Source organism: Diabrotica undecimpunctata, chromosome 10 (genome assembly GCF_040954645.1).
Source record: "Diabrotica undecimpunctata isolate CICGRU chromosome 10, icDiaUnde3, whole genome shotgun sequence".
Lineage (NCBI taxonomy): Eukaryota > Metazoa > Arthropoda > Insecta > Coleoptera > Chrysomelidae > Diabrotica > Diabrotica undecimpunctata.
Window position 1 is genome coordinate 44,681,219 of NC_092812.1, and position 17,667 is coordinate 44,698,885.

The 17,667-nt window shown below is 32.4% G+C and overlaps 1 protein-coding gene across 16 annotated transcripts in view; it reads right to left on the bottom strand.

Moving 5' to 3' along the window:
* Nucleotides 1-17,090, bottom strand: part of bt (projectin protein bent) — a 105,983-nt gene extending 88,893 nt beyond the window's left edge. For 14 of the 16 annotated variants that reach the window (XM_072545705.1, XM_072545695.1, XM_072545702.1 and 11 more), the window contains exons 1-2: nt 16,889-17,090; nt 2,210-2,565 (exon numbers count right to left, since the gene is read on the bottom strand). In XM_072545705.1, the coding sequence (XP_072401806.1) occupies nt 2,210-2,522 (313 nt within the window). In that variant the 5' untranslated portion in view covers nt 2,523-2,565; nt 16,889-17,090. Of the gene's footprint in view, nt 1-2,209; nt 2,566-16,014; nt 16,034-16,888 lie in introns of those variants that run through there. The other 2 variants (XM_072545703.1, XM_072545689.1) reach the window with 2 other exon arrangements.
* Between the last annotated feature and the right edge of the window lie 577 nt (nt 17,091-17,667).

Sequence of the window (17,667 nt, forward strand, 5' to 3'; positions counted from 1 at the left end):
AAATTGAATATTATGTTTGCTCAGTTTTTCAAGCATGAAGAGAATTTGTTTTGCCCTATGTTGGTGGTTGGTGGAAGTATATGGACGAATTTAATGTTTATTTGCAGAAGAAAGATCGAAAATTTCCTACAGATAAACCTAAATCTGAAAATACACTGGTCATAAAAAGTATCGCCTGAGAGGAATGCAATGAAAAGGTTGTGCTGATTATTACAGCTTTAATAAGTGTGCAAAAGGTTTAAAGCATCCATTTCTTTCTTATTGTACTAGAGGTACACACAGAGTTGAATACGCTCTACATTTTTCTCTTAAACCATTTTCCAGCTCAACAAATATTTCTGGAACAATGTTAGGAGTTCTTATATCCTTTCTAGGCTGCTCCAAATATTTTCCATAAGATTTAATCGCTGTGTAATCTAAAACTTGAATAGGAAGCTACAGAAATTATTATTATCCTGGAAATATGTGGACGCGCGTTGTTTTGTCTCTGACCTTCAGGAGTTCCATATAAAGTGCTATTAAAATCTCTGTAATTTGGCAAGCCTCACAGAATACTCTTAAACGACAATTTTAAGATACTGTCCACAAGAACTTTTAGAACGCTATAGTAAATGGTAAAAAATCATCACTACTTCCTTTTTTGTTTAATGATTTTTCCAGAAAAAATGCGTTAGCTGTGTATTACTAGCTTCATAAGCCAAGAGACTTACTTGGAATCAGCAGATAGAAGGAACAACCAAGAATGTTATGAATACTTTAAAAGTAGCCAGACGCAATTATGGAAAAATGTGGGGTTTAAAACCAGACCTGTTATATTGCTATCATAATGTGGTAGTAAAACCAACAATAACACACGCATGAATATTATGGTGGCCAAAGATGCAGTAAAAAAGTACCATCCTCAAACTAAGTATGGTGTAAAGACTTGCTTGTCTTAGAATTCAGGGGCTCTAAGGGGATACCAACAACAGCTATACATGTTCTACTGAACCTGCCTTCTCTTTACATAGTTATAAGGTAGAAGGCCAAAACGTAACGGATAGATCATTACGTAGTAGTATCATTAACGGAATTATGGATACCGTATGTCTATATGGTACCCAGATAAGATCCAATGCAAAGTATCTTTCAATACCAAAACACACTACACAGACAGTAGAGTTGCAGCTAGTACATAGACGGGCCTAAAACTGTAGACAGGTCTGGTGCAGGAATTACAGATGTTAGAAATGTAAACATTTTTTTTCCACCAGGAGAATATATTTCTGTATTTTTGCATTATGCACAAAAATTAACACAAGAGCTTTTGAACTTATCGGATCAATATATGCACAAATAGGGAATGCCGTGAAAAACTCAATAAACTGGCAGAGCATAACATTTCATTACTATGAGTGCCATCCTATCGGGGAATACATGGTCAAGAAATAGCTGATGAGCTTTCCACAAAAGGATCAGCTACAAAATATTTCGGTCCAGAAACGGTATTAAGAGTGCCTAAAAGCACTGGCCGCGACCGGAAAAGCCTTAATCCGAACACAACATAGCTTCTATCGGTCAAGTACATGGTAAAATGTATATTGGACGGACGTGCGCTCATAGGGCTGAAATACTGCGGAAAATAAGCAGAAATCAGCTCCGACTCAGCAGTCTTCCTTACTGCACATACGCCAGTCAAACAATACCTTCCTACGATGAAGCTTTTTCATAAAGACTTAAACTGAAGACTCTATGACTGAGAGTCTGATACAATCAACAACACTTTGCATGACTGTAAAACACTAGAACCAGGAAGTTGCTAAGGGACTCCACAAACATATTCTACACATCAACTAGACCTATACCAGTTGGTGGGGGGTTACAGAATCCTGGAATGGATATCATGAATAAATGGAACATGTACAATAAGCCTGGCTGAAGTACGGTACGACCGCTTTATAACAGACGGCTTTCGGAAAAAATGGGGAATATACATCGTAAAAAAAATCATAAAAGTATACTATAAATTGTTGTACTATAAATTCATACATAATTTTCTTTTTTTTTTTAATCATGCGATACTTTTTGTGACACCTTTTTAAAAATTAATCATGAAGATTTATATCAAAAGAATATAATAGAATGTATTGAAAGATCAAAGTATGGTTTTGAAATTTTGAAAATTCTTTGTAAACGGTTTTCGAATATGAAATAATATTTTGTTACTTACGGCTGAAGTTGAGATTGATAGAGGCTGCAATTTCCCCCATGGTATTTTTCGCTTTGACCTTGTAAAGGCCGGCGTCGGTTTCAATAACATCATCTAATTCGAGTACTACTAAAAATTTGTTGGTGCCTATGGATTGAATTTTGAAATTAGTCCTACTATCTTCTGAAAGTGGTATATCGCTTCGAAACCATTCGATTTCCGGTTTCGGAGCAGCCAGTAACTGGCATTCGAAAATAAGTTTGTTTCCATCGTCCTCCTGCCTCAATTGAGGCTTTTGCGTGAAGCTGGGAGCGAAATCCTCTGCCACTCCCATGCTATTGCTCTTCTACTTCGATATAGATGACATGAAATCGGCCCTGAAACAAAAATTCTAACTTTAGTTTCCAATATCAACATTAAACCGTATAATCGTATATATATTTCTAAAAAGAACTTCTGTTTTCACTTTGGAGCAGAAATTAATAAATAACTAATGAAAATTTTGAAAAAAAATCATCACATTTTATTACTTGCAATTTTCTATTTATGTTTTTATTTTTAGGTTTTTTTTTATATCTTCTTCTTCTTCTAATGGCGCTACAACCCTTTGTGAGTCTTGGCCTGCTTAACAATGTTCTTCCATTCTGCCCTGTCGGATACTTTCCTTCGCCACTGCCTGATGTTCATGGTTTTAAGATCCCTCTCTACGTCGTCTATCCATCTTTTACGGGGCCTTCCTCTTGTTCTGTTTCCTTGGGGCTTCCATCTCTGGACTACTTTTACAGCTCGATTATCTAGCATTCTTTCTAGGTGACCAAGCCAGTTTAGTCTTTGTGATTTTACAAATCTGACAATATCTGCGCTCTGCATTAGTTCATCCAGCTCGTGGTTCATTTTAATTCTCCACGAACTATCGCTGCATTGGGTTGGTTTTTTTTTATATAATATGCAAAATTTGCACAATGATCCTTCAATTAAACTATTGTTTAATAGAATTATGAAATTACGATAAAACAATGCATACAAAATCAAAGAAAATAAGCGTGTTAACGACACAGACCATACGTGTTATAAGTAGGATGCATGGCCAATGGCCAGTTCAGCTTACCACTATACGGTTCAATTTCAATGGCGGAATATGGCTCTTGTATTATACAGATTATACAGATTCGAACCAATCCTCAAAGCGACTGTGACAAGTCTCTATCGAGACAATAATATTAATCGCAAATTTTTTTATATTGTAGTTCCTTGGTATGGGTAATCGCTAAGTGTTGTGTTCCTTGAAAAATATACTGCCTATCCAAGACTTATTCGTCTTTTCAATTCACGCGTTTGGTTTGCAAATCATAAGGTCATGTACCAGTTATATTTACCTTCTATTTCTTTTCCTTTGATATTAATTTGCTGGCTGAGTACCGAACGTGTCTTCATTTTAGTCTTATATATGGTTATTTTTCAACCAACCTATTCAGTTGTCTTAACGAGTTCATCTCTTTTGCTGTTTCTAAATCTTCTGTCTATTAATATATATACGTAGAATTCTTCAACTGTCGTTAGTAGTCGGTATCTTTTCTTAATGGTGTCCACTGCTCTGTCCTGCTTGATTTAAATTTTTCCATTTTGTTATTTTCTTCTTAAAATTTTTTATTTTCTACTATTACCAGATATTTTTCCTCTAAGTGTTTTTGTGAATTTCTAATTTATTTGTCTGAGAGGAAGGCTGGTCAAAAGAATATACGAATCAAAAAGAATAATATATAGAAGGAAAGGAATATCCAGGAAAATATCGACCCTAGAAATATTCCAAATAGGCAGCAATAGACAAATGAAAAAATTGACCAGGGACCGAAAGGAATGGAGAAAACCCTACATCGACGTCTCATAGGGGACAAAAAATAATAGAATAGAATTGGCCTCTATTAAAAATTAAAGGCTAAATAATTTCTTGTCTAAATTAAAGTTTTTTCCAAAGTTTGATCACTATAAATATTAGTAGGAAGTTGCTATTCTCACACCTAGGATGTCGTCGTATAGGGTTTAAAAAAATGAGTCTAGTGGGATTATAAGTATATGATGTAAGTGCCTTTCTAGCTTACAATGCAACCATTACTGAGGCAAACGCTGTATCGATGGACCTTTCTATCGAATTCTGCCGATTATTACTCTTTATGGCCTATTCTAAGCGGCCGAAATAATATACAGTAGTTTTACCATTTGCCTAGTGTATTTTGTTGCTTAGAAATAACAATATAGATCAAATTGAACATGTTAGTTTCGTTATTTTGTTTAGTCTACCAAATCTCGGAATAAAACGTAAGCATGCTGATTCAGCCTCTTGATTTTCGACAAATTATATCTCACCAGGTATATCAATAAACAAGATGAGGAGATTTAGCAGCACTGTCTGTCTATGTGGGGTTATTTTTAAAGTAAAAATGAACCGCTCTTAGTAATGCTAAATTTAGTCTTCACAAATACACAGTGAGAACTTTATCCCAGTCAAACATGTTTATTTTATCTGTTTATATGATCATGCCAATAATTAATTAGATCGGGGAAATATTTCAGATTGATTATAGGAACCGTCAACGAATAATAAATATATGTGGAGTGAGAGTAAAACAAGAATTTTTTAAGTCGAGCGAAAGTATCCACAACGAAACAACTAATGAATAATTCATTAGTTGAATCAAAAAAATCAATCAATCAATCATATTATTATGCTGGATATAGGACTTTAAACTAGTATTTCTTATACTTTTAAGATGCGTTATAAGGACGACTTTAGTAGTTAATAGTTTATTGAATTATATTCATATTTAATATATCATTTAACCATTACAGTCAAATTTTAAAAGACAAAATGCATGGTTATAGCAGCAAATTTACTAAGATGTAAATTAGACCTGTAAGCTCAGATAATAGAACAAGTAATGGAGTTTAAATATCTAGGCATCACACTATCTAGTTACGGAAAGCTTGAAACAGAAGTGAAAGATCAAGTGAATAGAGCAAACAGAGCCACAGGACAAAAAGAAAGTTAGAAACAGCAGAAATAAAAACTCTTAGAAAAATTGAACATCAGAAAAGAACATCAAGGACTGGTTAAGAAATAGAAGAGTAGAGTGGAACGATCATACAAGCCGAATGACAACAGAGTAGTAAACACGGCGAGAGACGGTTCCCAATAGGAGGATAATCAGTGGGAAAACCACTTAAACGATGGATAGTAAAGCCTGCGAAAAACCAGATAATAATTCATAACACTATCCCAACACACCACAAATTTCAGATTACAATTGAGGACTATTCATGTAACCTGACGGGGTCTGGTTTTTTACAAACTATTAGAAACTGCAGTCTTGTAATGCATTCACAATGGCATGAGACCTCTAATGCAGTTTCTTCTTCTTCGAAACATAACTCTCTATACGACTATACGACTCAAATGTTTTTGTGCCTACAGTAAGTATGTTATGAATTTGGCCAAGTGTCTTTTTACGAACTGTTTCCTAGTGTTTCCTTAGCGTTTAAGAAACTTCTTTTGCAACTCATCGATGACTGATCTTTTCTGAGATTTGCAATTCTAAAGAAAGGTTTCGGCAAACTTGTTGGAAAATTCAGCAGTTTTCTCGTTGTACGGTAAACGTAGTACTCTGGTATCCAGTGTAGTGTCAACATATTTCGATTTCCAAGCTGATAAAAGGCATCAGAACAGTTTCAGATAAGTTCGGGATTAACCTGAGTGAAACTAATTTCCTTTAGAACTGATTAACTATTGGAATAGATCTCTATTTTTGTGCTTCTTTTTGATGTGTTAGGTATATAGCTTAATTTTTTATAGCGGTAACTTCGGCCTGAAAGACAGTCACATATGTGTCCAAATTTAACTGAATTCCATCCTTGGTTGTACGGAATATATACCATCCCTGCATCTCTGTCAGTTTTGGAGCCGTGTGTATATCAAGTTGAGTTTGCCACAACTGACGGACCAGTTCCCCAGTACTCCTGTTTTGGTATTGTAATTTGAAAGTTTTTAAAAATTCCTTTATAAAGTTAATATAAATTCTCTATCGAATTACTTCACAGAACGTTTTCGGAATAATTATTCCTTCATCAATACTATCTGGATTTACATGTTTGAAGCCACTTAGATGTAGTTAGGTTAACTTTGAATTACATTTTTGATATTTAAAAACTGTGATGTTTAAGTAATAAACGGAATTGGTCACATGGTAACGCAGGACTCCACTTCCGAAAACCTTTTATACCTTTTATAAAGGAATTTTTTTAAATAAATTTTTTTTGTCATGCGTGGGATACAGCCAACCATATCTCTAGACCATCAGGTCTACTGGCCTCCCTCAAACGGGATTTACCATTATCTACTGATATAACCTTGACTGATCGACTCGTTTCATGATGCTTGTAGAAGCCTGACCTTGTACCTGTTTGTATGTAAGTACCCTGAGATCCTGAGACGGCAAGTAGTTAGTCGGTTTTGGTAGTAGTAGTAGTAGTTTTTGGTTTTTCTTAAGATATACAGATAAAGATCGACACATAAAGAAAGATAGGTAAAGTCTTAATAATTTTATACGTAATTTTTGTCACTGTCAAGATAAAAGTAGTTTGCGTTACTGTTACAGGTCACGAATGTAAGAATAAATCAGAAGATAATTGTTTAAAATGTATTAGCAATAATAAGAAAAGAGGAAACATAATTTTATACCAATTTGCTTTATAACTATATTAGTACATCGAAGCAAAATTTGATATTTTTGGTCTTTTTTTTTTTTCATATTTTATGTATTTTTGCTAAAAAGTTTCGTCAAAAAAAAAAGAAATCTATATGGAGCAAGTAAAAAAAATGTAACTCTCATTACTTCTAATTTTATAATACACGAGCTATAAAACACGGGGTAATAAAATTTTTATAGGTATTTCTTGCACATTACAATACAATCAATGTTCACCGAGGTTTATGAGAATGATTTACCAAATTTATTGCTGCAGGTGCTGTGTATACGTTATAATGTAGATAGTGGCATGCGTTGTGCTATTTTTAAACTCTCCCCAACGGCTGTGTTTTTTGAACCATGTGTAGAGCATACACGGTACACATTTTTAGGTAAAAATAAAATATCAAAGACAAAATAGTCAAAAAAGAAATTAACACCACCAACTATGACTCATTTCACAAAAATTATTGTATTTTTACCAAATTTAAAAAAAGTATAATATTATTATTATATCTGGTAGAGCTTTATACTACAACTCAGTCATTGAATACCCCTTTGGGAGCTGTAAGACCTTGTCAAGGTGGAAGAGCTTTCGTGCTCAGTCGTGATCGCTAATTTTGTGAAGTGAGTACGTCAGAGGGCAAGCTAAGAACAGCTTAACTCAAAATATCGGAAGACATCTAGATGTTCATTAATTTTATCTAATTTTATCCCGATATTCTGATCTCTGCTTAGCTTCTAACAAGAATGGACTATGAACAAATAAACAGAGTAGACAAGGAAAAAAACAACGCAACCTCGGTCATCAAAAAACTAAGGAACTCGATCCAGACAAGAAAGATAGATAAGATAAAATTTGACAGTAGTTTGCTTTACTGTTACAAGTCATAAATGTTAGAATAAACTTCATACGTAGTGATGCTTTCAACAATTGTTTTGTACAGCATTTTGTTTTCTTCAAAATTCTATCACTCCACGGCAACAAGTTTAGTTGGCCCGTTGCCCTTTTATTTGCCCAAGTTTATTTGTGATATCTTCCGATGTGGCTTGTGGCTTTTTCCATTTACTGTCTAGTATTTAAACGAATAAACATTCTTAATTTTGCATATTCCTACAATAAAATCTTGTCGATCATCTTCAACCACTACCATGTACTCAGTTTTTTTTGTATTTATTGTAAGGCCTCATTTTGAGTATTCCTCTTGTAATTTTGCAGACATATTACTTCTGTCGTCTCTATTTGCAGCTATCAGAACCTGATCATCTGCGAAGAGTAAAGTGTACAAAGTTTCATCTCCTACGGTAATTCCCATTTCTTTCTCCAATTTTTCAACACCTTTTCTAAATATATTTTAAATAAAGTTGGTGCCAATGAGCACCCTTGTCTTAAGCCTTTATGTATATAGAATTCCTGAGAAATACTGTTTCCGATTTTGACTGAACTACTGCAATCCCCATCTTGCTTGGACATACTTATCCCTGATACCAAATAATTATCACTACTATATCAAAAGTTTGTATAGCTACCTACAACTTAGTGGAACTATATCGTATGCCTTTTGTAGGTCTATAAATGTTAAGTGTACTGCCCTTCCTCTTTCTACCTTTTTTTCAATTAGATGCTTTAGAGTGCATGTACCACGGGAAATATCTATTCACACTGAGGTTAGTCTAATCGCTGATATTCCTTAGCCAAGATTTCTTCTTTCTTTCCAAGCCTTTTCCTCTCTGTACTTTTTTTCTTTTTTTTGCGTGATGACGTGTAGAAGAGATTATTTATCGTTTCGAAGTGTGTGGCCAAGATAAGATGTTTTTCTTTTTTGAATTGTGTTCATAAGCTTTCTGTCATGTCTAGTTCGTTTTAAGACTTCTTCGTTTGAGACTTTTGCAGTCCAAGCAATTTTAAGAATACGAGTTATACAAAATGAATATTGATTTAATGGACAATAATTTCCTAAATAAGATATGCCGTTACATGACAGTGTAATACAATTATTGCTTAAGGTTCTAAAATGGAGTATGAATTATAGCGCAGTGTCTATTTATATAGTTTCGTTAAAAAATACAAAGGAAAGCTGTGCAAAGCCATAAGAAGTTCTCAAGTACGTATGGGTTACTGTTTTAAAGAAATAATTGAAATTTTTTCGGTCTTAATCAATTGTCTGCATATCCAAATATATTATTCCGTAAATCCCAACACCATACACCAATATGAACAGAGCTATGCTTTTCTATAGTTTCATGATGTATTTTCAAATATTTAATTTAACCTTGCACATCATATCTAATATACCAAAAGGTTCCTTATATTTTAGCATTCTTACTTATATTTAAAAAATATAAGGAACATTCAACCCAAGGTATATACATTTTTTGACTATTTTGATTTAATTGCTACACTCAAAACGAAGTTTTTAGAATGACTCAAGCTGTCCCTTCTAACCTGACAGTCTTTTTTGACAGTATTTACTCACTATTTTATCATAACAACACCGTTGATTTTTATATTACAAAAATAACTGTTTTGGCGTATGTCGTGTTCGAAAATAGTTTTGACAACTGTGGATTTAATTTTTGATGATTTTCTCAGAGTTAAACACTTTAAGTAATATGTCATGTCGATGTCAGAGTATCTGATGGCTTATTAGCTATTTTGAGTACCATTTATTATTTTAAACCTAGTTATACAACCAATATTGCCAAATTTTTATTTATTTTTATTCTAAATTTTAATAGTATACTGGAAATTTGACTCTGGTTGACTGTTTACAGCGATTTAACGATTGATCACGCAAATTAATGATGGCGATAGATATTTCATCAAAAACCGATGAGTATAATATCAATAAATCTAGATTCCGTAAAAACAAACATAAGCAAATTCCAGCAGCAGAAAAAATCCAAACGGCTGCGAATATTTTTGTAATATATATTGACGTGATGGAAATATCATTAAACATGAAAAGAAAGCAATTTCATTCAACATTTCACGAAAAATCAAAGAGAGTCTCTATAGAACAGTCTTAAGATCGTTTATATTATGATAAACATTCCTAACAAAACTTAAGTTGCTATCGAGGTCCCATAGTTACCATGAAGTAAATATGTTTAAAACAACAACATGATTTAAATTTATCGACAAATATGTAATAATTAACACAGTTAACATCAGCTAAAGGGTTTTTACCCATACATTTAGTGGCTTCACTATTTATATCTGGTAACTGCATTGATGATGGACTTATTAGTCCGAAAACGTTGTGTGATGTAACCCGAAAGGGTATTTTTAGAATAGATATTCCTTTTATAAAGAATTGTTTTAAATAAAAAAATTTTAAATAATGGACGTCAGAAACTGGAGAGAACTATCTAAAATAAAAATTGGAATGAATGGAAAAATATAACTAAAACTAGGACACAGAACAATATGTCAAAAAGAAAGAATTCGTAGTGATTCACCGTAATAAACGATGCAAAAGAGCTCTAAGAAGAGGGCACAGTCATTCTACCAAGAATGAAAGGCTTGATAATAATACGAATAAATTAAAAGCATGAAAAGCTGGTAAAAAGAAACAAAATACAAATTACTGGAATTGCAATTCAGTCTCTATATACACCTATTAAACAGCAAAAAGATGAAAGCATCCAGAGGAAGAGATAGATCAAGAGACAATAGCTAACCATATGAATGCACATCTAAAACTTAAACTACTCGTCTTTACAATCCTGAAAAAAATTCCAGTTAGAAAGGTAATATACAAAAACAATCTATAAAAAGAGTTTATTTCAGGATAAAATCAAACTTGTAAACTCGAAATACTTTAATTAAAAATGTAAGTATACCTAATTATCACCAAAAAGACCTATAACCCTGTAAACTTTTTGAAACTATGCCGAATTTGGAACTGGCTTTATAAATTTTTAAAGTTTAGAAACTTCTTTAAACGTATATTCTTATAGCCAATGACTTACTTCTAGTTAATTGATGATATTCTCTTAGCAGGTTTATACAAACTATTTTCACAAAAGCTTTCTTGCTTATTGGAGCTCAGGTCACCGACTAACTTTTGCAAAAGTAAGATACTAGAGTGGCGCAATGTCCAATTAGACTAATCTGACATGCGAGTTGACAACAATGTTGTTTACTGCTACTTTAAGAGCCTAACTTAAATTAATTACACTGCAGAAACTTTTCTGGGTTAAATAATTAGCTAAAATAAACTGAAATTATTACCAATCCGCAGCCAACAATGTCAACTCAAAATTTGCTAACAAACCATAAATTCTTCATGAATTATTAAGTAGTTGTAAAGTCACTCATACGTTAGTCAATAAATAGCTGCGAGCTATTTTTTGATTTTGGAATCACTTCAACGACTTTAGTGCCTGACTGTTAGACTTGACTGGACTTTGAAAGTGTTCGCTAAATCAAGATATATCACAAAATGTTTTCAGAATTTGTCATCTGTATAAATTTCACACCTATAAAAACTTAAGCGTTAATGATTTTGAGAGACATGATGAAGACATTTCCAACTCTGAACGATGTAACCCAAATTGGTTCGTCCACTTTCTCGAGAAACTAATTGATTTTTCCAGTTGTCCTCTATAACAAAACCTGGTATTTTTGAACAAGTAGGCCACATAGCTAGATGAATGGTGACCATGGAACTATTAGTAGTAGAAGGAAAGGTAGAAGGACGAAGATCAAGAGGAAGATCTCCAACACGAAGAGCAGACCAAATGAAGACTCTGGTGGGAAAATCCCCACATGAAGCCGTCCATATGGCACTGGATCGCAGCAAACGGAGACAGCAAGCTAATAAGTTTTAGACCACGCTCTGACCAGGGCTCAAGGAATGAGAAGGAGGAGGACATAGTACCAGGGCTCGAGTTCTTCTTTAACAATTATAACATTCGATTGATTGATCTGCTACGAAAAACTGTTACAACCTATTCAACTCGATCCTTCGATTTAACCTCTCTAGACTTAATATAAAAGATCAGTACGAAGACGCCAGAACTCAAGGCTAAAAGACCCCAGAAGATGGTTTGATTGCTCATCCGCTTGGACCGCCAACCTTCGAAAGGAGATGGCGCAATAAGAAGAAGGACTTGATATAATTTGTGTGAAGAACTTATCAGCTACAGTATAAAAAAAACTGTGAGATTTTTTTGAAAGTGTATTTAAATACAGAACTTCAAGACTTTTTCAAAAGGGGAATTTCCATTCGAGAATTTGAAGGTTCGTGTAAAGTGAAAATTCCCCATAAAAGCCGCAAGACCTAGTCGTGGTTGAGGGTCTCTTCATGCTCGATCGTGTTATTATATAGAAATGGGTCCCCTTGAAAATCAACAAACGTATTTCGCGATTTTTGTTTAATGATTCTTCGTCGCAATATTGCGATGATTATTATAATGTATTTTGTTCGAACTTCCACTTTCCTATGTAATTCTTGGTACTTTAATCTATTTTGAAAATGTTTTTTTTATCATTTTATATATTTATGAGTTTGTTCATTAATTAAAAGTTAATGTGTTGGTTGTCTCCAATTATTTGTAAATTTTTTATGACTTTTTCTTACGGAATATGGTGTTAGATATTTTCCCACAGCTACTATTCTATGATACTATTTTTCTTTTACGAAATTTTAATTTTTTTTGGTTGCATGTGCAGCTAGTGTCCAGGACTAAGACCTGATTTCATTAAGTCTAAATTAATTTCATCAGTACTGATTTCAAGTCTGAAATCAGTAGATTTTCAGACTGATTTCGGTCTGAAATCAGTCTGATTTCAGACAGATTTCGGAAGAAAAGCATGTCACTTGATGATCGACGGTATGTTAAAGAAGTCTTGTTAGTAGAAAATATTTAAAGAGATTTAAAGCAAAGACTGGAACAGTGAAGGCAAAATAGTTTTAGATCTACAAAAGCGGTGGAGTGATAAAAAATAGATAGTGATGCCTGTAGTAGAGGTAGAAGAATTTACACAATATATAATAGGGATATATAATATGAAACGTTGTTAATAATCCAAAAACAACATCTGGAGAATTAAAGAGAAAGTTATAAAATATTGGCATGTCATTCAGAAGTTTTCCAATACTGTAAAACCAAGTAATTCAAGAGCTCTATTTTTCACCGCCCACAATTTTGTGAAAAGATAAAAAACAGGTTGGCGCTAATGCTTTCAGCCTCCCACAATTTCAGAAGTTAATTTTGTTTCGGCAAAAATAGGGTCACTGCTGTACCACTGTCACAAAAATGACACTGTGCATAACGCTTGGCACATGGAGCGCGCAAAATTAGATCACCTATTTTTTCATTAGGCGATCTTTTGCAAAATTTTTAATTTTCAACGGGTCATCAATACATTCTGGATTAATAAGATCGAAACAAGATATACTTCAAACTAAATGTCTAATAATTCCTGATTTATGTTTAATGAGAATTGTTTATGATATACTATTTTTTAACTAGTATTCACCACTTATTTTTAGTCGTTTTGTTAACTACTGCCTTTCGTATCTAGTTATTAACACATTTTTCTTTTTCTGTTCATCATTAATAAATAATATATTGCCTCTTTTCTATATTACTTTTCTATCCCTTAGATGTTCAACCTTGTTAAAAGTATGGATACGTAATCCTACATCAATTATTTTAATATTAAAATAATTTTGACCCATAATAAAGTATTATTTTATTAAAACAAAATGTATTGATAAATCAACTTCAATAGTATACGAAAAGAGCCATATATGAGAGCACATAACGATTAGGAGACGAGTGGACGAAGGGAAATAACAACAGGATATAAACAAATAGAATGAAATGAGAAAAAGTTATTTTACCCCCCATTTAAAGTTTCATAGCAGTCGTAAGGATCTAATAAAGGTTAGGCAATAGGGAAAATTAATTTATTTCCAAATTTTTCCACTAGAAATTTCAGTGCAATAATTGTTTATGCACAGAATTAAATATTCATATAAATAGAGTAAATCATGATTTTCTTCAAATATATTATTTCTTTGATAGATAGACCATACTGAACTTATTTTTAATTTGTTATTATTTATTCGTCAACCTAATTCATTTTTTAAAAACAAAACTAAATAGCTAATAAAGAAGATCTCAAAGTCTTTCATGAAAGTTAAGATAAATTAAATTCAAATTTATTGGAATGGAAAATCGTAAATACCTGTACCAAAGACCCAATGTTAACAATGACAAAAAACACCGGTTTCCTTCTGTAATATGATACAGTTGTTACCAGGTAATAAAAGGGCTTGTATATAAGGTGCTAACAAGCCATAAAAAGATTCATTTCTGGTTTAAACAATCACATGGAATAATTTATGGCTTTGAAATAAAATTCACACCTTTCACTTGTTGAACTTTTTAGTCTTCTGCAAACAAATAAAAGCATTTCCACTTCCTAATTTATGCACTGGGCAGTCAGTCGTAAATCTCAACTGAATATATTTTAGTTCCCATGTACACGTTTTAATTATTTTAATGAATGCTGCCAGAATGTTGTTTATATAAATATCCACTACCATGTTGCAAGTGTCAAGTTTTCTAAACAAAAAATTGATTTGTTCAACCAAATTGGACTGGACTGTTGAAGGCACCATAATAAAAAGAAAGATAATAAAAAGGAAGAGGTGAATAATAAGATGGTAATTGGGCAGCCATGTTTCGTCAAACCAGAATGAGTTTTGTTTCTTTTTTACATGATAGATTTTGAAGATTTTATATACATCATCTTTGCCCTCGTTGGGTGGATATCTTATTAATAAAATATGTTACTATAAAAGTTTAAAACAGATAAAAGAAAAAAGTAGAACACTGGACAAATATTATGGAAAATAAAATCAAACTAAATTGCAAAAATGGTAGAAATATTCTGCAAAAGGAGAAGTCAAAAAAGTTTATAAAAAACATGTATTGACTAATTGATTTATTCAAAGTACCTATCCTAACAATCATCTATGAAAATGTTTATTTATTTATTTATTTAAAAATATATTATCTTCACTGATAAAGGTAAGGGAATTTTTAATACGAGGTTGTCAAAAATATTTAAGAGACACATCTAAAAAAATACAATGTATTTGAGCGAAAAGTGACAGGATTAATTAACTTAATGTTTTTGAGAATGCCTATATTAAATTTGGAGAAATAGAATTATAATATACAAATTTTTAATATACAGCTTGATTAGCTTGAGCAAAAATATTTGCCAATTGATGAAACTGGACGTAAGTGAGCTAAATTTTGTTTTTTGAAAGTATATTCAGGTAAAATTGAAGGAATTTTAAAATGTCGTACTTATGGCATGTTCAATTAAAGAAAGAAAATTGTCGGTGCGACATTTGTGTCACCCTGTATATCAAACACTTTGCCAATGAATGGGTAACTTTCAATGGTTTTTGTTTAATTATATAGAGCTTTTAATTTTTTAAAATAGGATCGTAATAACAGCGGTATCTTCGAAATGACGCTGTATAAAAGAGTAAAAAACAAATCTTCATATTTCGTATATATATATATATATATATATATATATATATATATATATATATATATATATATATATATATTCTTGAACTTCGAAATATAAGTTGGCCATCCCATATATAAAATAATAAGATTAGCTAATCTAAATCTTCACAATTTAGATATTTTCAATTTCAAAATGAGTAAATCTCGATTTTTGCTAAACATTTATTACGTTTAGCAAAAATATTTAGAAAATCGATAAATAGATAGAAATATTTCTTTAATGTTTGTAAATTATATCAAAAATTGATTTGTATTTTATAATTATTTGTATTAGTTGAACAAGATATTATGTTTTATATACGTTGTTGATATGGATGAGGTCCAATAGTTTTGACAGCTAAAACCCACTTCGACCTAAACAAGGCAATTGTGGGTTATGTTATTGTAATTTAAGATATATTAATAAACACCTAATGCATACATTTCAAAATAAAAGCTAAAATGTAATTATTTAGTGCTTGCTGAACTTTTTTAAGTGGATATAGTTTTTGTTAAAACAATGGAAAACAGAAATACCTCTTAGATGTTCACTGTATGATGGTTAGTAACAAACCAATAGCAGTTAATCGGATTGTTTTTCGTACTATTAGTAGAGTTATACGAAATCCATTTGACCGCGTCAAAAGCGCTAAAGAGGTTAATGTAACGTACGTTAGTTCACTTTTAGAACGTACTGGATGTCCTACAAAAACCGTTCAGTTGATTGGTTCAAGTTGATCCTACAGGCATACTGTGCTTGAAATGCGCATGTCAACCTTATCAATTGCATATCAAATTTCCACAGTTTTCAAAATTAAAATACCGCAAGTTTATTCTAAGCCATTGTCACTGCCAGCAAGTTTAACACTCTGATAATTTTATTATTAATAAATGAACAAAAATTTGGAACACATTTTCATTATAAATTTAGACTTGATCATTTTTATGACAATTGGATAAAAAATGTAATACTTAGTACTCAAATTAAAATTATTTTTTAAGAAATGTCACAAAAACACAGCAGTTAGATTTTGAAAAACTGAAACGATTGAAAAATGAGGACTACTAAAATGTGACTGAAATCGATTTTTTGAAGTAAAAGACTTGCAAGGACTTTATAACCTTTCATGCAACTTAAAATGTTACTAAATGATAAATCATCCGAACGCAGGCCCATCAGCTGTAGACAATATTTCAATATTGGTTAACTGATGGCCAAAATGTTAGTTCTTACTTTGGAAAAATGTTGCATGAAGTTTTATAATGTCAATTGTAGGGTAAAACTACTGTAGTGCAATCCAGATACGTCAAATCGGTGGTTTTAGTAGGACATCCTCAGTCCGCTGGTATCCAGAGGGTAGTTTCGCGAGAGCACAAGTGAACTGCACTAAAGGCACGCACATGCACTTACTTCTTAGAAGGGTTAAATTTTGAAGATTTTAGTAGCACTTCACTTCACTGCACACACAGAAAATGGCAAAATGGCGCGTGGTGTCGTATTGTGTATTTTTTTGTCGTGTGCGTCGCAGCGCGTCGTCGCGAGCGTCGTTCGTCTATCCTAGAAATTGCTTCGTGGCCTCTAAAGCACTGACTAAAGATGTCCCAGGTGCACTCTTCAATCTAATCTAGAGTGTGACGCATACCCCGCCATCCCGAGTAATCCCCACTCTTTATCAATTCGTATATTTTAAAAAAATTGTTATTCATATGTTCGGAAAAAATTCCACCCCCACCCATGTGCGCAATCCATAGTCGTCGTCTACACTTGTCATTATGACTAATAGGAAGAAAATTTTTGAGGTGGTTGTGGGTTGTGGACATTTGAACGAGTTCTATTTCTAGTCATTTAAATACTCATTATTTTGTGTATATATCTTGTACACTCTCATCCTAATTATAGCTAACCATATCAGTCATTACCAGACTTCGACACATAAGCAAATAACAATTCATAAATATGCTCTATTTACATAAAAGTATTCACAATTTTATCAAATTTGCATAAAATTATGTATCATAACCATAAATACTCATAAAATATTGGCAAGAGTACAAATTTGCTGCAATTTCTGTATTAAATGTATAGAAAACTAGATAATCTATAAATAATAACGAACTCTTCATCATCCTTCCCTTTGACTTTATTGCCTTACGGGGTGGTCATCTCTAATTACAGTTCTCTAAATTGAA